Consider the following 23849-nt stretch of genomic DNA (forward strand, 5'->3'; position numbering starts at 1 on the left):
GAGCAGCCCTTTGACCTGTAATCAAATAAAAGAGCAGCCAATCAATCTACTTTGAAGATCTAGTCACCGTGCCAGTGAAAAAAAAAAAAATTACTCAGCACTATAAATTAAATATTTCATCATCTCATATATGTGGATTTATACTAAATGTCTCACCACCAGACTTCAACCGGCCATTATTTTTTAAGAAACAGGCATTTTTCTTCCTCTGTTGCCAATCTGTATAAAAATCTGACTTAAATGTAAATCTCAATCCACCTTCATGCCACCGGCCTTTATTTTGCTCAGGCCGCATCTCCATTGTGTTGACAGAAATCAAAGCTGGCAGCGGAGAGAGAAATAGTGAATACGTATACCTTTAATCCCCCTTATCCTGCTGTTAGGCCAGGGTGTGTCCCTCGGTCTTCTATAATAGTCTGCAATGAGAAGCTTGAGTAAACACAATCAATGGAAGATACTAGCATATGCACCGCTGAGACTTCCGAAGTCTCCCCCCCTTTTTATTCACCCCTCCACGTATTTGATTACACACCCCTACCTTTGTTGATTCCAGGCGAATTACAACCTGAGACAAAGGTATTGATGCAATATTACATGTGGGCAGCAATAATAGGTAATGATATCGGCGACACAGGATTGTCTTGGAAGAAATAAACCTGATTTTACCAGAGGGGTGCCCTCTCTCCGTGTCTCCGTCTCTCTCTGTGTATGGTGCTCCTCCATGCTCTCTTACTCCTGGATTACAATCTCTTCATCCATTATTAATGAAGTTAAACTACTAGTGGCATGCTGAATGTGCTGCATGGGAGATTTGTAGCTAATCCAGCGCAAAACAGCCCCAGTCACATAATGAAGGGAAAAAAAGCACAAATGTCAACAGTTTCACACTGGGACTGGATTAGACACCCCCACCTCACCCTCCTCATTCACACACGGCCTCGCTTGCTATTTCTCTCCTCCAACGCCACTCGCACAGAAGCCCCTACACATACACACACACAATGACTGAGTCACACAGCAAATCTTGCATCCAGCATGAAGAGTTATGAGTGCACAAACATCCACCTCCCTCCATCACCTTTCCTGTGATGTTTCCCCACTAACGGATTAGTGAATCTGAAGTACTGATTTGAAGGAAAAGGCCAAAGGGCTGTCGAGGTCTATATGCGAGACTGTTCGACACAGTCTGCCGAGGAGTAACAGTTGTAACGCTGCTTCTTAAAATCAGCCACACGTGAGGGATGTGACACAGAGATGTACAACGCACGCTGACAGAATGGGTGGATGTTGACCCTTGCGTCATGCGTAAGGTTCTCCTGTGTCACTCGTCGTCTTGTGATTGCACGGGGTTGGTCGTTGTGTTGTGGTGAAGAGCTCTGTGCTCGTGTACAGTTCAGCCAGGCGATGTGGCTCCATGAAAAGCAGAGACGAGCATGAAACACTGGAACTAATCAGAACACAGGACATGGGACTAGCATTCTGATTTCAGATTAGCCACCCTCCCTCCCTCCTTTTCTCTTTCTCTGCCTCTCTGTCTTTATGTCTTACCTTTGTCATCCTTTATCCACCTTTTTGATCTGCATCTTGCCATTTTTTGAACCTGTCTTTGGATCATCTGTTAGGTTCTCCCTTTTGCTGTATTTTCCCTCAGTGTTCCCTTATTCATCTTCTTCTCTTCTCACTGCTACCTGTAATGTCGAATCCTTTTTCTCTCATCCCTCTGAAATTCTCTGTTCATGCTAGTTTTCCAAGTTGCTTTCTTCAAATTTGCACTCCACACTGAAACGTCAAAAAGACAGTAAAGAAATATGCTTTCAAAGCCTGATAATCAGACTGAATTTTCATTTTGTTTTCACTTGTCTGGCATTAAGTTCATGGTGGCCATTTTCTCTTTGGATGAGGGGTTATTTTGTCCTAACCCACCAAATTTGGCAGACCAAGAAGTAGCTAGTAAAAGCAGTTAACTTAACTTTTGTCATGTCAAACCAAGTCAACACTGGTACATCTGGGTCTGACTCATCCACTCCTGTGGTCATGTTTCTGTCGCTCTTTTTGTCCCCATTCTTAATCCGACCTATAAACATTAATTCCCCAACCAGGAAACCGCAGTCATTGAGGCCTTGTTTGTCACATGGGACTTACTCTGACTATCAGTTTCTGACTTGAAAATAACATACAAGTCAACTTTCAAGTTGTAATTACTACTGGAAAATCCAATTTTTCTGAAAGTTAAAATGGTAGTGCTTGAAAACTAAACCAATATAAATGTCTTAGGTCAGCCAAGGTCTGTTGTTAAACTCCATTAAACCTAAACTGTGGCTCAGGCAGTAGAGCGGTCGTCTACTAAACGGTAGGTTGATGATTCTGTCACTGGCCCCTGTAGTTTACATGAGGAGTGCTTGGGCAAGATGCTGAACCCCAGATTGAGTGGGGTTCAGCATCATACACACACTCACAATTGTTCGACATGAGAAAGGTTTATCTAATGAGTAGGTGGTATACTGTACGGTAGACTCGACCCCTGTTGTATGAATGTGTGTGTGAATGGTGCCTGTGTTGTAAAGCGCTGTGAGTTGTCCCTGTTTTATCCTCAAACAACCAACTCTGCATTCGTACACTCATCTTCAGTTGTCACACAATGCGAACACTTGCCAGTTGTAAACGTAGTAAGTCATTCCATATTGCATAGTCAAAGCAAGAGGACAAAACCAGAGCTGACTGTGGGCAGTTATTCAGAGGCCTGGGACCAGACTATAGCTTGACACCAACTTCACACCATTCCCTCTGAGCAGCTTTCCATCATGTTCAAAGTTTGGTTTAGTTTATTTCCTGTTTGCGTAGCACTGGGTAAAGTGTGATGAGTCACATGACAATCACATTTACCTTGATGCAACTGTGTTTTCAAAAACCTCAGTGTTTTCCATCAATACTGCGTGTAAGACTGCTCATTTATGACATAGCACATGAGCTGACTTTGTCATCAGGAAGTGGTAGGGATGGCGGACACTGTGACAACTGGGCAAGACACCTACCAAGCTGCAGCCCACTGCCTGAGACCAACAAACAAAAACACATCGCTGTGTTTCCAGCAGCTTTTTAACCACCAAAGCGGGTGTTTTTTTTAGCAACCTGTCACTCTGTTTCCACTGGGGATAGTGCCACAAAAAGTGGTTGTGCTTTACTGAGACATCACTGCATTTCCTGTGGAGATTCTGCCACCAGAGCCAGATATTTCAAGGGTGCTTTCACACCTGCCCTGTTTGGTTTGGTTCAGTTGAATTCAAATTTGCTTGGCCCCTAAGTGCGGTTCATTTGGGCAGGAGTGAACACAGCAGTCACACTCCAGTGTGCACCAAAACAACCGGACCGAGACCTTCTTGAAGAGGTGGTCTCAGTCCGGTTACAAACGAACTCTGGTGCGGTTCGTTTGTGGTGAGAACGTGTTCCGACCTGGATCTGAACCAACTGCAGTCACATGACACATTGTTTGGGTTAAACATGAGCATGTTACAGTCCTGGAGGATTATTAATGTGCACCTCCTCCTGTACTGCCTTAATATGCACATTCAGCACATCCAATGCATCAAAACATTGTTTTCTAGTTGGAGCCGCGCCTCGTTTTCAAACTGTATGGTTTGACTAAAATGAACAATGACAGCAATATAGTCCACGATGAGCAGCGCTAAAATCAACCTCCTCCAACCTCCTCCAATTCTGACCAATCAAGAGCAACTTTCTCACACAAGGCATTTTATCTGGTCCACTTGTAAATGCTGCCGTGAGAACACGAACCAACTCTAGGCAATTATGCAACTTTGTGACAAAATGAGTCCCAGATTCAGACCAAAGCAAGACAACTCTAGGTCTGAAAGCACCCTAAGCCAAAACATGATCTTTCGCTAACCATAACCAGTTGTTTTTTGTGTCGAAACCTAACCAAGCATTAACTGCAGCATAGTTTAAACGTAAAGAAATGTTAAGCTTCAACTTATCCGCTACACAATATAAATGTTACACAACCGTGGTTTGCAGGAGTGTGCAATGCCAACATTTATTCTGGCAACTGGGTTGATGAAAAATCTCTTAACTAAAGGACCACTTACTTGCTTTTTTGCGGAGCTTTCAGCCTCATCTTCATGAGCGGATTGAGTTTGCTCAGTTGCCACAAAGACGTCATCATGTGACCCAGGCACTGAACTTTGATCACGTGACCACGAACAGATTTGTTTATGGGGTGGGGATCAACTGAGACATAACTGAACAAACTTCATGCACTGATGAAGACCATGAGATGTGGAAGAAAGCTCCACAAAAAGCTTCCAGGTGGATTCTAATACTTCCTTAATTATTTCACTCTGTACCTGCACCTTCTGTGTATACTCCTTTCTCTAAACACATACACTGACGATGGTTTATTTTACACCTATCACCCACTAAACACTCCACAGTCTCAGCGAGCCTCTATACCTCCCAGCTCCTTCCCTCCCTCCTCCTCATGCCCTCTCTCTCTCTGCCACAGTAGACCAATTAGGACTAAGCTGATTCCAGTTGTGACCTTTGGGTCCACCTCAGGTCTGCTGACAGGAGAGTTAACATGTAGCCGAACTGTTTTACATGTTATCGACAGGGTGGGAGGCATCATAGTCATTTTATCACACCAATTTCATTCTTGGCCGATTTCCCCTTAGGCAGGTTAGTGGCAGCTTCCCATTGATTTTTCATGTAATTGATCAGAGACCTGCTTGAGCAATTTATTGGCCCGCTCGCACCTGTGATTAAGGCTGAGGCCGCATGTGTTTATGCATGCACCGACTATTACTTCTCCCCGAGATCAACCACGTGCCATAAAAGCGCTGCTGTGCTGCCTGTCTGCGGCCGTCAGTGTAATGAATGCCGTCCGAGTCTCGGGGACATTTCTAATCATGCTTGACCAGAGCCATGTCATGTCCAAAGTCAAGAGGAATAGAGACGGGCTCATCTGACTGACCGGCAATGACAGGAGTTAATGTGTTCACATGAAAACATGGACCAGAGTTTAATTCAAAGTAATCCTTATTCATTTGAAGCTGCTTCATGCATGGGATTAATATTAGAGCAGTCGGGGGGCCAAAACCACAATGACATCAGCTGAGCATTTTCTTTGGAAGCCGAGGAGAGGATAATTACAGAAGAAGACAAAGACGAAGAGCTGAGTACTTTTTAAATATACACCATGTTAGCCGGGCATGTCGGGAGAAGTGAGGGTAGCCTATCATGTAAGTCATTTACTGGCCTTGCGTAGAACGTTCTAAACCACAAGCGCATGTTGCTGAGTTGGAGTGCTTAGCGTTGGTGTAGCTCGTCTCCCTTTGGTACTGTGACAGAGCTAGAATAGTAAGGATCAGGCATAAAGCCGCTCAACAAGCTCAAGAGCCATCAAAGAGCCACCCTTTTAATTTGCTTAATTTACAGGCAGCTTTTTCGCTAATAACGTTCTTGGAGTGATACTTGACAAATTGAAATACACACTGGATATTTCTGTCTCGAAGGAGAAAGACTCATCTGATGTTTTTGTCTTGTTCCCCCCTCCTAACTCCTCTCCTCTCCTGTACCTTCCTCTCTTCTCTTTCTCCTCTTTCAAATCACAGAGAAGTCACACCCCACAATAAAACTCAATTCCCAGCCATTACTTTATTTCTAACATATTAGCAGTACATAAACTGATTTGTTTAAAGATTTGTGGCTTTGGAAACACCAATTTGACTCCAAATTTTATTACATGGCCGCAGAGTGTTGGCCAGACGGAACACTAGGCGACAATCGCATGTGGTTTGAGGCTAAAAACTCAGAGAAGAAAGAAGAAAATCAGGCTGGTTTCTCGGTAAGAGAGCAAACCCTGAATAATGGAACCACTTCACATCTGCATTACTCAAGCTTCCCGGTGCAACGGAACGATGACAGGACTTGTATATTTCACTGAATGCTGTGGGGGGAAAGGTTTACATTCACTTTTAATGACAGCCTGTTCAAAAGCCACGGTGTGAGGTGAGGGGAGGGATTTAAGAATTTAGTTTCTGTCTGATTTAGCTGTAATTTAATTGATTCCTTGTTGCATGAGGAGGATGCAAAAGCTGCAGAGACAGGAAGACATTTCTCATGGTGAACTATTTATTCTTTAAGTCTGCGGAAATAAATTGGGGCTTAATTTCTCAACAAGACTAATAAGGTTGTGTCAAAGCACAATTTGGCACACAATAAAGCCTACATCACAAGTGTTTAAACATAGTCTTTACTCATGGATATGTAGGGCCATATTCTAGAGAGTGTGCATATCAGGTTAGGAAGTTTGTGCATTTTTTAGAAAACCTTTTTTGCTTTTAAACTGCATATTTAGTCGCTTTGAATAACCAGGCCTTAAAGAGCTAATGTGTTGTGTTTTATGCAGTATAACATGTGCAGAACCTGGCCTAAGTTTGCACTGGTGTGAAGCTAAAAGGCTGTGATCAATCACAGTGAAAATCTACAAAAAAAAGCAGATTACTGATTCAAAACCAAACTTCAAAATAAGAAGTTCACACCAAACTACAATGACCTAAGTTTTAGTTTTGTGTTGTGGCTGACTTGCTGGCCAGTCAATCATCTCTCCTCTTTAAAGCAGAAGCTTGGATGCGTGCTGATACACATGGAAAGCCGGAAAGAGTGTTTTAAAGTCCTCTCCAGTATGCAGGAGAAACGGGGGGTGGGGGGTGTAAAGTTGAAATGTCCAACTGTACTGACGCTGGGGGGCTGATGTGCTCGTTAAGAATCAGGAGAGAGCATCAGCAGAGCAGGTCACCCTGTTTCTCACATCACAGCCCCATCAGAAATTCTTTCAAGTGTCCTTCTGCGTCGCCAAAGATGACAACGGCGAATCGATAAGCGCTTGAAATGAAAAGAAGCCGCCGGTTTGCCCCCGAGGCGAAAGATTTCATACCCGCCAGCCTTCTCTGAACTTCAGGCATTCCTCTGCACCTTTCTGCGTGAGAAAGAGGAGGCTCTTGACTGATTCTTTTTTTCTCTTTGTATAAGAAGGTAAGAGGAGAATATAGCCGAACCATCATGCCTCTCCAGACTCCGCTCACCCCTCTTTTTCTCCCCCGTGCAGGCGGGGCGTGATTTGAAGATGTGCATGATGCAGGGTTGATGTCTTCTGCACGGGCTATGGGCTCGTTTACTTGCTTCTTTTTATTTTTTTGTGAGCGTGGGCACATGTTTGCGCTTTTACGCGTGCCTGTGCCATATCACAGCATCTAATATTTAAGCGCACGGGTCAAATTTGGAAGAACAATGCGAGGTGTGGTGGCAAATATGCACATTTTATTTATTTTTTTTCCCATATTGGTTTGCATCTGACCCGGCACTCTGTGTCTGCACGTGTGTTTACGCGAGTGGAAAATTAATAAAATATGGCCTTCTTGGGCCTTTGAAGACTAAAAGAGGAATTTGTCTGTGCTAAAAACTGACTTAATTTAATGTCTATAGCCCTAACTAAATAAACCTGAGCTAAGCAGCTGTTAAAAATTACACTGACTCTTATAATTCCTCCTTTATGACTCTATATAAGGCTGCACTCAGCATTTATTACATGTGTTTGGGACACAAAGATTGAAACCATTCCTCATTCACCATTTTTTTTAGCCGAGGGATGGAGGGGTTGGATGATGCGTTTGTTTTGCTTCAGTGTCCCCTATTGCCTGGAAATTCCCGTGTGGATGTGCGCATTAATTACTGGTTTAATGGGAGTATGACTAAAAATGTAAAAGACGGATTAGGAGCGGGGAACGCGGGGCCTACGTCCGGTCTGCTCGCCTCACTTAAGATGCTGAATGGAAAATCAGTCTGTATCTAACGAAACGGATCTATAAAGAACATTTGCATCCGAGCCAGCTGTTCACTTCATCTGCACATAAATCCGCAACACGATAGGGCTGTGTCTGGCCCTGAAGGAACCTTAATGCATCCATTTAAATAGGTTTCTGTTTTCCTTTTAATATTACAAATATTGCGTTTTCAAAAATATATATTTTATAATTAGTGCCTTGAATATTCAAACAATAAGCTTAATTAGGCGGTAATTAATTTGCTGATCACATAATAGGCTGCTGCAGGAATCCGTATCTGTGACTGTAAATACAGTATTTCTTTAAATTAACCACCAGTCCGTGGGTTTAGTCGTGAATCCTGGTGTTTATTTTGCGCACGCTGAGTTTGGATAATAAGCAGTTGAGTTGCTTGTTGTAAATTGCAGGTTCAGGCAAATTGAAGCATTATATGTTTTGCATGCCTGCACCTCAGATGGTGCAATGTGACCGTGAACGCACCGGGGCGGGCTAACAGCAATATCAGTGTTTTCTTTTTTCTTTTCTTTTTTTATAAACATGCGTGTTTTTTAAAGATGCCATCGTGATTTTTTTTCATTTGTTTGATTGTTGTTGAAAGTTGAGAGGCTCCAAGTTTGCCCTCTGCTAGACTACACAGGCACAGGCGCATATATACACAAACACACCCCTTTAAAAAGGCGCACACACACACACACGCACACACACACGGGGTCCCTCTGCGAGCTCAAAAGAAGGAGGAAAAAAAATGCGCCACTCTTGGAGCGTCTTTCAAGGGGAAAAAAGTTGAGGAAGACAGAAGAGGACGAACCAAGGGGAGACTCGGATGAAAGCGCCTCCTTCGCTATTTCTCCTCGCACTGTAAATAGATGGTTATTTATGCGCATAAATGAAACTATCCTAAAAGGTAGCGCTGCGTCTCTCCATTTTTTTGGATAAACGTAGCGGGGGAAGCCACATCCATGCGACGCTCACATTTCTGGGCAGAAACTTAGACTTGTGGACTTTTCAAGTTGCCTTGAATTTTCGCGACAAGCACAACTTGTGGTGTCCGAGTGTGTTTGGACGGTGGACGGTGGGATTTTATCTCTTCGCTTTAGAGTCAACGCCGACGGCTGGGAGAGCCAAACCCCAACCGGTGTCTACAACTGGTAAGTGCAGCAGGGGAGGAGGAAAAGAAATAAAACTGAGATGTGTGAGTTAATGCAAGTGGAGGAATTTGTTCCACCTCGTGTTTTTGTGCCTGGTCGGTGCGTCGCTGGTGCGTCTTTAGAAAGCCGCGGCTGTGCCATAAAGACGCATGAAGTGATGTGAGGGCAGGGTTCGCCTCACAGGTCGGCGGATGATAATGATGTATCATCAGCGGTGATGGAGTGTGGGGAAACACAAAGACGGGGGGTAAACCGCACCGTACTGCCCTGCAGTTGGTGAGAAGTGTGAGGAAAGTGGTAAATATGGATTGAAGTATCAGGAAAATGACACATGTGCGCATTTTGGCACCACATCCCGCAGCTTGGTGCGCCAAAATCATCATTTAAGTTGACTAAATTTCAATATCACGCGTAAAATTGTGGTACCAAACAAAACTCTCCTAAAGCAGTCGAAATAAAATGGTGCGTAAACGCTCCACAGAAATTATAAATAACCCTGCTAATTAAAAAAGAAGAGTAACATGAGTTCAGATGTGTTTACCCTCCTCTGCATCCTTTTGCAATATAAGATGAAGACGGGGAAATGGAGGGGAAAAGAGGCGACGTTCACGGTCTCACGCCTTTAATTAATACGGGACCATATGGTGGAGGTTAGTCGATTCATCTCCCGGTAAAGGCTGCAGTCTCATGCTCTACTGTGTTAATTTCAGAAGTAAAGCCAGTGTGAGGCAATGCCAGCTTTCTGTCTGCACTGGGCCTCCTGCCACGTGAGTCACTGGTTCGTATCAACTGTTGGTGGTGAGAGCAGAGCGCGTCCGTGGAGTGAGAATGAATGGATGAGCGGGATTAATATAAATAATCATAATATTAATGCAGCCGTAGCTTTGAATCGCTCCTGCACTGTGGGGCATGATAGAAGCAATAAGACATAAATATTTATTACTGGGATTAATCACCACCAAACCACCATTAGAGCATGATTAGAAATTATTATTATGATTAAAGGCTATTAATAGTGGCTTTAATGCCGTTTGGGTTAAATATATTTTATTATGCTTGTTCCTGTGTGCGCGTTTTAAATTAAATATCGATTTTCTTTTCGTAAAACGTAAATTTATCGCGTTTATTTGTGTTAAATATTTTTAAATCTGTTTCTTTAGTTTATTTTTAAAGGGATACGTGTGTTTAATTTAAGTTTGCAACAACAGCAGGGCAAAAATGGATCAAACTAAATCCTTCGATGTTTAAATTGTGTCCATATTTTTCACACAATAAAATAAAATACAGTAAAATGCATAAATAATAATAGTGATTTCAGAGGCCGCGGAGCAGCCAGGCAGGCTGAAATATTGGAGGGACCCCTCATTAAATCTCACTGATTAGATAACACTGAGCCGCATGCAATAACCTTACACCTTACAGCCTGACCCCTACTATTTCATTTTGCAGCGGGGATACAGACGAGGGATGAGAAGAAAGGTTGCGCAGGTACACGCCGTAAAACTTAACCTCCAATATCTGCATCTTTTGAATTAGAGAAGAAGAAAGAAGGAAGGAAGAAAAAAAGCCTCCTCACAGATGATGTAGAGCAGGTGAAGAGAAGAGCTGAGGAAAATGGTTAACAGCATGACTGCATGCAAATTCCCCCCGACTTGAATTATCATAAGCAAACAGTGTGAGCCTGGACTAATAAAACCCCATCTGTGTAACTTCATATCGAGGTAGTATGAGGGCTGCGATAATGAATTTTGTAATATCCCACCGACAGACATCTCAATCAGACTCTAATCCCGTGATTTTACTACGGAATCACTCCACTTCCAACTGCTGCAGGCTCCTGCACCAAAACACAAGACCCGGCTCGTGCAGAACACGCCGTTTTTTATAATATTCAGACTGCAAAATAATAAATCTTACACTGGGAAAAATATATAACAATACATGACGTGCGATAAAATGGAGTTTTAGACACTCATTTGTCTTAAATCAAGTGAAGTAAAAGCGTCAGGATGATGAGATTACTCATTTTTCTCCCACGCAAATCATCTTGTTTCCATTATTTTCCTCCAATCCAGAGGTTTTACATTTTATTTTCAGCCGTGGCTCAGTGAATGTGCAATTATCTTCTCACACGGGTCAAATAAATCAGAAATAAGTTAATAACTGATGCATTTTTACAAATAAAGAGACTTTCAAACCAGAGTGAGACTTATTAAAATGCATATTTCTGCAGCCACCGACGCTCACATCCAAACTTTCTTTAATGCATTTACTTTATTATAACATCAGCACTGCGCCTGCTTTACACCGCCAATTTTAATTTTGCATCAATTTATAAATATTCCTCCAGACCACCAGCATTTTTTTCTTGTAATCTAATACTCATCCTTTGAGCACACCACTATTCTTTTCAGTCTTATGTTGACTCCAATAATTATTGTCTGCAGAAGTAGACCTGGATGTCAGTGAGCGACGCAGCGGGGTTGTTTACCGGACTTAAAGGCTAATTATGGCTCTTTTGTCTGTTTTTGCAGAAGCGGTTTTTCCTTAAATTGCCATAATGGACTCCCACTGCCGCAAACTGGCCACCACCTGCGCGCAAATAGGTGAGTATCTGACCCATCATGCATCATCGATACAGCACAGATATCACACAGAAACAGAAATAATAAAATGTAGTTTTGTAGGGATTTAATATGATTGTTTAATTAATTCAATTAGACATAAAATAGAAGCATTTTTATCTATTTTGTTTTATTCTATTAACATTAAAACGGCACTCTTGACAATTATACAGGCTAATTGTTTGGGTAGCCTATTTATTAAGTACACCTAATATCTTATTTTTATTTACTGAACCGTTCAATGGAGTCCACTGAATTAATGGCTCTTTATTTTAATAATTGTATGGTGCACACTGGCAGGACAGTTCACCAGAGGGCACAATGACATGACTGCAGTGTTATTATTTACCATTAACACACAGTTTTACTCATATATTCATCTTGTTCTCGCCCTCAGTGGAAAAGGGCAAAAGAAGTAGAGTTTAAAGGTTGCTGGTGATTTGGTTTCTCATCATCAGCCCACTTTATTTAAAATCTAATGTTGCTTTAAGTAAGTGAACAGTTGTGGCACTGGTAATGAGCCAGCAGTTGTGCAGTTTCTTAAATATGAGCTTAAAATATGCAATAAAAAAGGGCAAAATAAAGTTGATTTCTCACAAAATAATCTTCCAACTCGCATTGTAAAACTCGAGTTGGAATTATAAAAAGCAGCTTTGGGTGGATTTTTTTGCAGTGGATGTCCAAAATGTTGAGATATCTTGGCCTGTCTGCTGGTCACTGTGGAGAGAAGTTGCTGCTGTTTGCTGTCTTAGAGGGACACCTGGTGGTGGGATGTGGATGTGCAGCTGCAGAGCATCAACCGAGGCATTGATCAGGGTGTCAGCTCTGCACTGAGGATATTTGTTGTAATTAGAAGATGGACATTATATGACCACTAACATCTTATTACGCGCTTTAATTCACTGGCCTCTGGCGCAGTGAGGCTGCTGCTGTACAGCGACTAAAATATATTTATTTTAATGTGGTTTATACTTCGATTCTCTTCGCATTAAGGCGACATGTTTCCCTAAATAACATCTAGAAATAAAACCCAACAAAAGCTAGAAATCCTTTGCGCTACAAACTCTGGGATTTATTAATTATTCTCCAGCGTGGTGTGGAAATGACATCAGGTATTGTTAGGGTCTTAAACGAATAACCGATAACTCTCATTCTGTCTCATTTAGCCGACATTGATGGGGCTGCATGTGGCAGAGGGCAGGCTGTTCATAGCTTCACAGCTGCACAGTGCGAACGACCATTGATTAAGCATAATAGGATAACTAAAATAAAAATTGCACGCGGGGAGGAGGAGGAGGGGGGAGAGGGGGAGTCAGGAGTGATGCTTGCAAATATAGACACGCCAGCAGCGCCAACTGTTTTGCTGTAATATATGCAGCGCTTGTTGGATTGACTCCGGGGAAAACTAAATGTATAATGAAAGCCCATTCGTGAGGAGGAATATACTAATGGAGGAATCTGATGTCTCCTTAATCCTATGTAAAAAGCCTTGTCGTCTCCCCCCCTATATTGACTGAATTGCTAATTAATGGCCCTCAATGGCGGAGGCCTATTGCGCGCAGTAATCCGCAGAAGAGAGATAAAGCATTCAGAAGGTAGAAATGAAGAGGAAACCGATAATCCACTTCAAGTTTAGTAGTACAATACGGCTGGAGGGAGAAAGGAGCAACAGACTGTTCGCTGCTTGGCATCAAATATTATTATTTCTAATAAAAACACACCTGATTTTCAAATATAAAACGCGTATTTTTAGAATTAATTATGAAATAGGGCTGAAAATAAAATATTTCTGTGCGTTTTTTAGTTTGGAAAATAAGAGTATTATTGCACTGTTTAAAATATATAAAGGCCAATAATGAAAATAAATCCATTGCTATAAAATGACACATTAATGATTATAAATTATGACTTAAAATGTGCACCATCTTAATTAAATTAGTCACAGAATATCCAAACAAGGTTTTATTGCTGTGCACGAGGGCCGATTGGCTTCCCATGTTTTAATAAAGTCTCTTCAGAGTGCGCCCGTGTGTGTGTGTGTGTGAGAGAGAGTGTGTGTTGTAGTCTATAGTCTGCTGGTATTTATATATCAGGGGCTTTCACGGGATTAGCCCAGTAACTTCTTAACAGCTCCAAGTCCAAATGTGCTGCCTGAATGGGGCGTCCGCTTAGCCACGTGGAGATGTGAAGTGTGTTATTTGACGATGATGATTATGGTAATGATGAAGCAGTTGTGTCCTGGTATGAGAAAATGACCAGATTATAATCAATATTTAAAGTCATTTTGCACGCACACTGGCACGAGTCGCACTAATTGTACTGGCGTGTCCTCCAATCAGCCCATCACTCCAATCACCTGTTACCCAGCTGACATTTCTCCACCCTCAATCCCCCCCTCCACCCCCCACCCTCACCACCACCTTGAAAATTAAACTTGTTTGATTAGACGTGTTTGCTTTGCCTTAACGCGTCACAATCTTTGGGGAGTTATAGGTTAAAAAAAATTGCTGGCGTATCAGCTCAAACTCATTAAAAGTCCTCCTTCAGAAATTCTTAGGCAAATGAGAGTCTTATCAGATTAAAAAAAAAACACTACAGGAGTGCTGCTGGCTGAGAACGACGGAGGGGTCCAATCGCAAAGTGAGGAGAGAGATCCAGTTAAGCACCCAGATAAAGTAATCCGTCGTCAACAAACCGAGTCTGCGTGGTTAACTGTGGCTCTGCTGTGATTTAATGGATATTTGAACCTCAACTCTGGGGAGGTCAAGAGGATCGTCTCATTTGGCAACTAGTATGACTGACAATGCTTTTCCTGAGCGTGTGGGGTGCATACAGGGATGTAGAGGATAGGAAACCACTTTAGGTCAGTTTGGCACGTTACATCCAAGTATGAAGCTGGATATGAGGATTAGAGCGGGGATGCGCAATCACCTCTAAGTCATTCTACCACCTATTTACTTCACTGCCTTTGCTGAATACATGATACTAAAACTCTGCATCCCCATACTGCCCGCCTGTATGAGCTGCACCAGCTTTAACATCCTGTACATGTCTGGCTCTCAGCGTCAGTGCGCACAGAGAGTTCTGGCGCAGTCTGACATCTCTCCCTTTAAAATTCCGTGTATTTCTCCCTCTAACCGCGTGTCCTCACTCTGCTGTAGCAGGCTGCTGTGTTTGATATTCAGTGTGCATCTTTTTTTCATACGGCTTTCAACACAATCCGCTCGGTGGCTCGCTTTATCCACATTGAGTCCCTGAGTAAACTGCGGTGGCAGCGCCTGCGAGCAGGGCGGCTCAGCTTGGGTATCAATAGAACTGCATCGTTTTACTGGGCCACTGGACCCATCTCATAAAAAGAGGCCAAACTGTGTTATTTTCATTTTTATTTGGTCTTGGGCTGCTGCGCAACGGCAACGGAGCGCCGCGGGTACACCGTGCGTCCCATCTCTCTTTACATGCTTTTATTTGGAAGAGGAAAAATAAAGCGCCAGCCCCGGCATAAACACATTGGCACACATATCTCGTTTCTGCGAGCTCCGGTTGGCTGGGCACGCCGTCATATCCACATGGATGTGCCTGTCAGAGAGAATATGGGCGGGCGCAACATGGTGACGTGGAGGTCTGGAGAGAGGCGCATAGGCAGTGCGCAGGCAACAGCTGAAATGAACAGAGAGCAGTGTAGTGTGTGTATGCCTCTGGATCTAATATCACCTACCTGTCCTTGTCACTCTGATAGTCAGCCGAGGTAGCCGCTGTTTACCACCGATGCTAGTATGGCAGCACTCAATGGCCTCTTTTAAAGCATTTTGCAGTTTAAACAGACAGAGGGCTTCAGCTCAGCCGCATCAGGAACTCATCTGCTGTGCGCTTTTTGGAGAACTGAATACATTCCGCAGACGGACTTTCCGCTTATCATCGCTGCACTAAAGGGACTTACTCTGCTTTTGACAGCCAGTTTTTGCGATCTTCTACCGATGAACTCTATGAGGGATCCATTAAACATAGACCACCACCACCTAACAGGGAATAAACTTGCCTCCGCGCACCACACGGCTCTGGCGATGGCCTCCACTTTACAGCCGCTGCAGCGGTCTGTGGACTCTAAACACCGGTTAGAGGTGCACACGGTGTCGGACACATCCAGTCCGGAGTCAGTCGGTAAGAACCGCCCCGGGTGCAGATGTTCTCGGCAAGGCGCCGCGGATGTCATCTTCATATCAAAGAAAAAAGATTGCTCCCATGAAGCGGCACGAAAGGAGTTTCACGTGCATGCAAATATGCGATTACAGCTGTCATTTTTGTCACACATAATTAGTTTGGTGTGAGTGTGGTGTAGTGAAAAGTTTCTGTGTTATGTAAAGGGAAGAGAGAGCTTGTCTTGTGTCAACTAAAATTAGTCAGGCATTTTCTCATACACTCAGTTTTAAGATTAAATCAAAAGGTCAGCTAAGAATCTTATAAAATGAAGGAAAATGCAGATTTAGATTAATTAAAAAAACGAATTGAGTTTATTTTATGAATCACAGCATTCTTTCCTGAGTGAGGTCAGACTGTGTCCGGCTCATCCATTTCCCAACAGTGTCATGGATTCAGGATTCTTTCTCTTCTGTCCCCCCTCTGTAGCACACAGGCCTTAATCCCCCTCTGACCCCTGACTGAATCAACTTCTCTCCTCTTGACAGAAAAAGAAAAGAACCAAAATAAAAACGACGACTCGTCAGACGACCCCTCCAAAAAGAAGCGGCAGCGGCGGCAGAGGACTCACTTCACCAGCCAGCAGCTGCAGGAACTGGAGGCCACTTTCCAGCGGAATCGCTATCCGGACATGAGCACGAGGGAGGAGATAGCCGTGTGGACCAACCTCACAGAGGCCCGGGTCAGGGTGAGTAGTCCCTTGGGTGCAAACAAAAACAACTGGTGTGTATAATTCCGGGTAATTTGTGCCAATTGCCCGGTTAACCTACAACTACTCCATACCTTGGTATTATTACGCACGGACAGCAAACTTTACGCACGGCTGAAATTTCCTTGAAAATAATGTAGGACACAGTTTTTAACAGGAAAACAAATAATCAGAGTCTTGTTTAAATATACTGCTGCTTCATGCTCAATTTAATTACACTGTATATGTTTGTCTATTAGGCTAAATATAATTCCAACCCTCTGCGCACAGAATGCAAAATACCGCATTAAAGAACAAGTTAATTTGGCACACTTTAATCTGTTTTGCAATTCCACAATAAAAGAGGACAAATGCTATTTTTATTTGCCTATTTAGAGTAATTACACATTATTACGTTGTTAACAGTTGAGGTTGTTGACATTTGTCGGTGACAGATACCAGTCGTGTTCTGCTGTTCGTGTGAAAGAGGTGCAAAGCTTGTATTTTGCGATTGTCGCCCTGGTGCTGTGTGATTAAGGTCAGCGTGTTTGTGGACGCCTGCAGAGGAATACACATCCTCTCCACTTAAAGATGGTGCAGTGACAGCCCGGTGTGTATTCTGCTCAGATAGAGATGGCATCAAAGCGGGATTAGCTGCACAGGGAAATAAATATTAATAAAGAGTGTTTGCATTTAGATACGTTAAATTTGTTTGGATTTCTTTTAAATGTTTGTGATTTAACTTTAGCACCAATGCCAGAAAATTAAAGACAGTGTGCCTGGGTTTAAAATGTAGAATAAGCACCTGCAATAAATATAAAGGCTTTAAAATATTATACAATACTCTGAGATTATTTCTAACCTGCTCTTATTTCCTTTGCTCTAGGTTTGGTTCAAGAACCGGCGAGCCAAGTGGAGGAAACGGGAAAGAAACCAACAAGCCGAGCTCTGCAAAAACGGCTTCGGCCCGCAGTTCAACGGACTCATGCAGCCCTACGACGACATGTACCCCAGCTACACGTACAACAACTGGGCCGCCAAGGGCCTGACGTCGGCCTCTTTATCCACCAAAAGCTTCCCCTTCTTCAACTCCATGAACGTCAACCCCCTGTCCTCGCAGACCATGTTCTCGCCGCCCAACTCTATATCCTCCATGACTTCCAGCATGGTGCCGTCGGCGGTCACCGGCGTGCCGGGCTCCAGCCTCAACAGCCTCAATAACTTGAACAACCTCAGTAACCCGTCTCTCAACTCCGGGGTGCCCTCCTCGGCGTGTCCCTACGCGCCGCCGACCCCTCCTTATGTGTACAGGGACACTTGTAACTCCAGCCTGGCCAGCCTGAGACTGAAAGCCAAGCAGCACTCGAGTTTTGGATACGCCAGTGTGCAGAATCCGGCCACTAATCTGAGCGCTTGCCAATACGCCGTGGACAGACCAGTCTAATACCTATCTGCACTGCAAAAAATAACCACCTTAGCAAGTCATTATAGGCTGGTAGTGACGCGTAAAGTGGGAGAGAGGAAATCTGGCGCTGAGATAATTGTACTTTTCCGTGTGTTTTGGGAATTTTCTTTATCATATGGCATTTTCTTGGACTTTTTAAGACACTATTCTGACTTTTTCCTCGAGATATTGCCACATGTTTTTTGAAAATCCCCCAAACATCTCAAAGACACAAGTGAGATTATTCATCCATTTATTTTAGGGGAGATTAAACATGATTCTGAGGGTGATTACAAGACCAAGTGATTTGCTATGGTGGTCATTTTTTGCAGTGTGTGGGTAATCACAAACAGCCGGCCACAGGAACAAGAGACTACTACAACTACTTTTTCATTTTTTCAAAAAAGGGCACTAGAAGACTGAACCACTGAAACAAGCTCAACTCCAGGTCGGAGTCAAAAACTGAAAACGGGAGATTTTAGGTTTTATTCCCTCCTTTTGATGAGTCCAGGCCTGCTCCACACTGCGCCACAGTAAACAAAAGAAAAGGCCTGTTTTATTTTTCATAGCTCGTCATGAGGGTTTTTTTTTCTGGTGGATTTTTTTTTTGGACGTTAATTGTTGACTGAAAAAAAAGGTTGTATATATTTGAATTATCATCTCCTGTTTTGTCGAGGCGAATGCGCTATAACCCTCCAGTCCTCTCCAGGTTCAATTTATCAACGCATGTGGAAAAAGAGAAAAAAAAGAAAAACCCTAAAAAGGAATCATGTTTTGCTTGCAAACAAAAGGGAATGTACATACTAAAAAAACGCACCAGTTGTGTGTTTCTAACATATTATAAATTTATTATTAATGTCTGTGTGAATATCGATTTAGAATAGCAATTCTGGATTTAAAAAAAGAAAAGCATCAAAAATGTTCCTGCGACAAATTATTTGGTTTTTGCTCTGTGTATACTATTTGGTACGGAATTATGTTTTTTTTTTTTTCCAACATCCAAAAAAACTATTGTGTTTTATTTAATGGAAGTAAATATATTGTTCAAAAACATTCTGATTTTTATTGAATCTTTGTGTTAGTTAGTCTGTTAGTGGAGTGTAAAGCAATGACAGTGTGTCTATAGCCTTTCGATTATGTGAGGTGCTTGTGCGGCTAATCTATAGAGGAAAACAATGGGCCCGCTCCAATACACATAGCGAGCGAGATGCTCCGTCAGATTAACTGCTGAATACATGTCTGCCTGCTCAGCCAAGAGCCTCGGCTGGTCCACTGGTGCTTGAAATAACACGGGAATCAACAAACAGGAGTTGGACCACACAACAGCGACAACAGTCCATTAGGGTTTGTTTTTTCTCCCTGTGTTTGAACTCAGAGGAGATTGTGAAGAGGATTATTAGACAAAAACATCTTCATTTGATCATATTATTGCTTTAATAAGGATTTTTATGAAATTGAAATTATATAAATTCACATTTTAAGCTCCATAAAATGTAATTTTTAAATCTAAATTATCCATTTTTTGTCCAGAGTTTATCTTCATATTTTTAATGCCAGTCTTGTTCCCTATATGCTCCAGAAATCTGCATTATCTCCATGCAGCCTATCTGACTTATACGTGCATCTGTTTGCTTTTGCCCTGTGGTTTTCTTTTGTATCTTGGCACTTTTTAAGTCATGCTCCATAGCGCGCAAATGCGCCAAAGCAAAACAAAGCTACGGTCTGGGGGAAACTATGATTCACAAGCTTGAGCAAACAAGCGCGCACACACACACCGAGAGAGAGACAGATACGGAGGTATGTGGGCCGAAGCTGAGTGGAGGAGGCGGGGGGACAAGTGGAACTCTGTGGCTGCAGGCAGAGCGCAGGCACCGGGGAGGAAACACTGCAACACTCCTGGCAGGAAATAAAAGAAGCGAGTAAATAGTGGGACTCTGGGTGTATGTGCGCTGCCATGCGATCATTTTTCAGCCTGTTGATTATGTGAGTTGTTTGTGTTAATATTCTATTAAACCACTCATCACAAATTATGGAGTATCCAAAAAATGTGGTCGCCTTGCAAAAGGAGCTGATTTAGGATCTGATGTCATGCAACAAGAGGCCTGAGGTCATGTCTCGAGGGGGGGGTGATTATGAGGAGAAATAAATCACAGTTGGTCCAAATGTTGTTTTTACAAAAAAAACTGCTCAATAACAAACACACGAGAAGCATCCTCCTAGTTTCACATGTATGATTTCCCGAGCTGCAGTGCGCATCCTGCGGCCTGAACTCATGAACTCGCCCTCCAGATTTAGATTCTTACAAAAAAAGAAAAAAAAAAAAAGCTGCGGGTGCTTTTGTTGCACGACTGTCACCTTTTGATGGAGTCGGTAACGCGGAGCAATAATCAGCTGACAGGGGGGATAAGCCTCGGCTGCTGTAGAGGCCGAATACGCAAGTCTGCGAGTCTCAATACACATCGACACAATCAGCACAGGATGACCTGAAGAGAGGAGGCTTCAGTGGGAAATGTTCATTTGGCTGAAACGGCGCACAGGACTGCAGACCTGTAGCCTCTCCTCTGCTCTCTCCTCTGCTCTCCAGCCTGCGTAAAGGTAAGAACTTATTAAAACTAAATGGAAAACAACACGTGTGCATTTATCGCTGCTGTGGCTGCATGTTCACTCATGTTTAATTATAGAGAAACTCACTAAATAAGCTTTTTCACTGCACCATGGCTGCTTCTGTTCTGCTCAGCTGAAATTATTATTTAAAGAATTCAGACACTGCAGTCATTTATGCGTCAAACCACTTTAAAGAAGCAAAGCCACACGCTTCCCACGCATAATAATACCTGATAAATATACATAATAAACTTTATAAATATGTAGTTCATGTTCCAGAAAAAAAACACAATTACAAGTCTCTGTTTAAACCAAATTCATATTTGTCCTGCTCCAGTTTTTCGGACACACACTAGCACATCTTAATGTGAGATTTGTTCCGCCAGCTGATTAAAAAAAAAAAAAATCCAATGTGAAGTAACACACCGAGCCGACACACACTCTCACCTCCACTCCACTGGGAATTCAAACAGAAAGCGAGGAAGTGCAAATATCCAAACATGTATCGTTACACCTCCAATCTAAATAATTAACAATCTCTCAATATTCATGCAGCAGCAGCAGCAGCGGCGGGTTTGGGAGAGACTCGGGGCGGGTTGGTAATAACGGTGCATGCAGATGTATCAGGGAGCATGTTTTTTAATTACACGCTAATGAGGCCTGGGATTCAACTATTGCATTTTATCTGGGGAAAAGACACAAGTTTGTGCACAAGTTGTCTGGCGTGTGCAGCCAAGAAAACACAGAGTATGAACGTAAATTGATAGAATTCTTTAAAAAATTAAAATTTAAAAGCTAATGCATGACATTTAGCAGGTAAATTATATATTTATTGCATGCACTTAATAGATATGGCAACAATTAAAGCTTCAAAGATAAAAACATAATTTAGAAGTGATATTAATTGTGATTAGGGACATATTAAAATCCCATTTGTTTGCCTTGTTTTCAAACCAAGCCTCTTCCTATTCCACCACAGAGGATATCAAACCAGCATTTTATTTAAATTACTGCACTTTTAGGTTGTGTTTTTATCTGCTGAGACGCAGCACAAAGTGTGGGAGCTGTGGGTTATGGGTGAAGGAAATGAACACAGATTTGGGATGTATTAGAGCACGCAGGGTGGCTCTGATCAATAGTTTATTTTCGAAGGCTGCTGACGAGGAGGTGATGCAACAGACCAAAATTAAATCACAGCAGGACTCTGGTGCTAAAACCAGAAAGAAAAAATCAAAGATCATGACTTTGACTTGAAGGGAGGGGGGTTAGTAATTTTCAGGTTGTTATAGGTGGTTAATTTGTTTTTCATGCACATGTTCACTTCTGAAGAAAAATGTATACAAATACTGCATACTTCTAATAGTATACACCTTTATTGTGTCTCCACTTGCGCTAACATTTAAACACACACATAAGCATGTTTAGTGAGGTATTTTATTTAAGGCTGCTGCAGCAAAATGGACGACACTCTTATTATATGCATCAGAATAAATGTAGGTTTGCAGTGACAGAGATACACAGTTAACCTACAAACACACAACTCCTCTGAGCACTTTGCCCGAGTGTCTGTGTGTATGTGTGTGCGTGTGTGCAGTGGTCAGGCAGCAGAGAGGGCTGCTGTGTGTCTGGGGGAGGTGGGTGGGTGGTTGAGGGTTTGGGGGTTTTGGCTCTGGACCAATGGCGGCCCAGCGACTTCAGCTAAAAGGTCACATGGTGTGACCTCACACATTCTCACCCTCACCTAAGGCCTGAGGAGAAGTTCTGCATAACAAGATGCATGACCGACCGTCCATCTCAGCTCAGCTCTGAACACCTCAAAGTAACTTTACATTTACGTGATCTGGTCGGGTTTTTCTCAGCAAAATTATTCCAGATTAAATTTAGAATTGGCTTTCACATATTTTTACACACTGCAAAATGAGGTATGTATACGCCTCTGGCTTTGATTTAAAAGTGTGCTTTGTGTGAAAATATTGACTTGCTGGTGTTCATTAGCCAAACAAAGACATGAAAACTCGCCCACTGCTGGTGTCTGTTGCATGTATGTTAGCTATATTTTGTGTGCGGATCTGTGCATGATATGTGTGTGTGTGTGTGTTGTGTGTCAGCCCCTCTCGCTGTGCAGGCTTGGTGCTGTTTGAGGGCAGGCGGCTGGCCAGAGCGTGTGAAAGCAGATAACCAGGGCGAATTTCATGACGCACACACTTCCTGCTCTCTGAAGTTCTATTAAAGAAGGATGAAAACAAAACACACATCTGAGTTGTTTTCTCTCCAAATCAATTTCTACACATTACGCATGCTGAAAAGATCAGTAGCACGGCTCTCATGGACCTTGAAATAGTCGTGGGGAAAAATGTTCCATCAGGACAGACTCATGAATTTATTTGACGGAGGAAACATATCGTGTATTGGTTGAAAAATCTTTGAGAACACGGTTTACCTGTTGGCTTGTATATTTCACTGTGAAACCTTTCACATCACCAAACACTAGTCGTGATGTAAAGTGCATTCTGAGGAGCTGAAATGTAAATATTTGAGGTGTCTCTAAGCAGTTTTGCTCTCTAATTGGACAAAATCAAACATTAAAAACAGAAACAAGAGCAGTGAAAAGGCACTCAGCACCCAATCAATCCTAAAAAAGCTCTCTGATGTGTCTGTGTTTGTGTGAGGCGGGCTACTGCAGGAGAAGAGCTCGCATGCTCAAACTGTCTGGATAAAAATGCCACTCAAGAGGTATTATTTAGCATTAAGGCTAACTGTAGTCGACCTACCGAGCTGCAAGAAACACCTCCGATCCTGCGTGTTGGCCACACGAAACATATGCATCCTTGTCAGTGCAAGTACAGTTGCATTCTCTAAAATCATGATGCCGAACGTGCAAAGAAAACACAAATAATTCATAAATAGGCAGCCTGCAGGCACACCGGCAGCTACCTAAAGTCTTCCTCATGCCTCTTCATGTTAACCTGACAAGTCTAAAGCTGCTAACATTTTAGCCATATCTGAAGCATCGTGTTCAGACACCTTCAGTTTACACAGTCTGCCCCAGATGGCATCTCTCAGCACTGTTTTCTTTAGGCCTGTCATCTACTGTAACGTCTTAATTGACGTTTACCTCTGTTCGCCGCTGTCAGCCACCCGGAGTCTGTGTCTGACGAGCAGCCTGGCAGGATAGTTTCCCAGGCTCCAACTTCAGATAGAAAATTACACCTTTTGTTTGTTTTAGTTTTCTTTTTTTTCTCCTTTTCATTTCGTGTCGTACAATTCTCCCTTCACACGCAGGGTGAA

The 23849-nt window shown here is 42.7% G+C and overlaps 1 protein-coding gene across 3 annotated transcripts; it reads left to right on the forward strand.

The window, feature by feature from the left end:
• Positions 1-6917: 6917 nt before the first annotated feature.
• Positions 6918-20584, forward strand: pitx2 (paired-like homeodomain 2). Of its 3 annotated transcripts, none has more exons than XM_050042792.1 (4): positions 6918-7050; positions 11542-11613; positions 16314-16513; positions 17400-19010. In XM_050042792.1, exons 2-4 carry the CDS (start codon positions 11568-11570, stop codon positions 17955-17957), a joined length of 804 nt encoding a protein of 267 aa, XP_049898749.1. In that variant the 5' UTR covers positions 6918-7050; positions 11542-11567; the 3' UTR covers positions 17958-19010. The 3 variants fall into 3 exon arrangements, with proteins under 3 accessions (XP_049898749.1, XP_049898747.1, XP_049898746.1); XM_050042790.1 differs by lacking the exon at positions 6918-7050 and adding an exon at positions 8361-9007; XM_050042789.1 differs by lacking the exons at positions 6918-7050; positions 11542-11613 and adding an exon at positions 15188-15789 and having other exon boundaries at positions 17400-20584.
• The last annotated feature ends 3265 nt before the right edge of the window (positions 20585-23849 follow it).

This window comes from Epinephelus moara, chromosome 4 (assembly GCF_006386435.1).
Source record: "Epinephelus moara isolate mb chromosome 4, YSFRI_EMoa_1.0, whole genome shotgun sequence".
Lineage (NCBI taxonomy): Eukaryota > Metazoa > Chordata > Actinopteri > Perciformes > Serranidae > Epinephelus > Epinephelus moara.

Bases quoted from the DNA above. Each gene is read 5' to 3' on its own strand.
- pitx2 (XM_050042789.1), top strand. From the start codon at position 15,606: ATGAACTCTATGAGGGATCCATTAAACATAGACCACCACCACCTAACA. The intron at 15,790-16,313 runs GTAAGAACCGCC...TCCTCTTGACAG, and splicing joins ATCCAGTCCGGAGTCAGTCG to AAAAAGAAAAGAACCAAAAT. The intron at 16,514-17,399 runs GTGAGTAGTCCC...CCTTTGCTCTAG, and splicing joins TCACAGAGGCCCGGGTCAGG to GTTTGGTTCAAGAACCGGCG.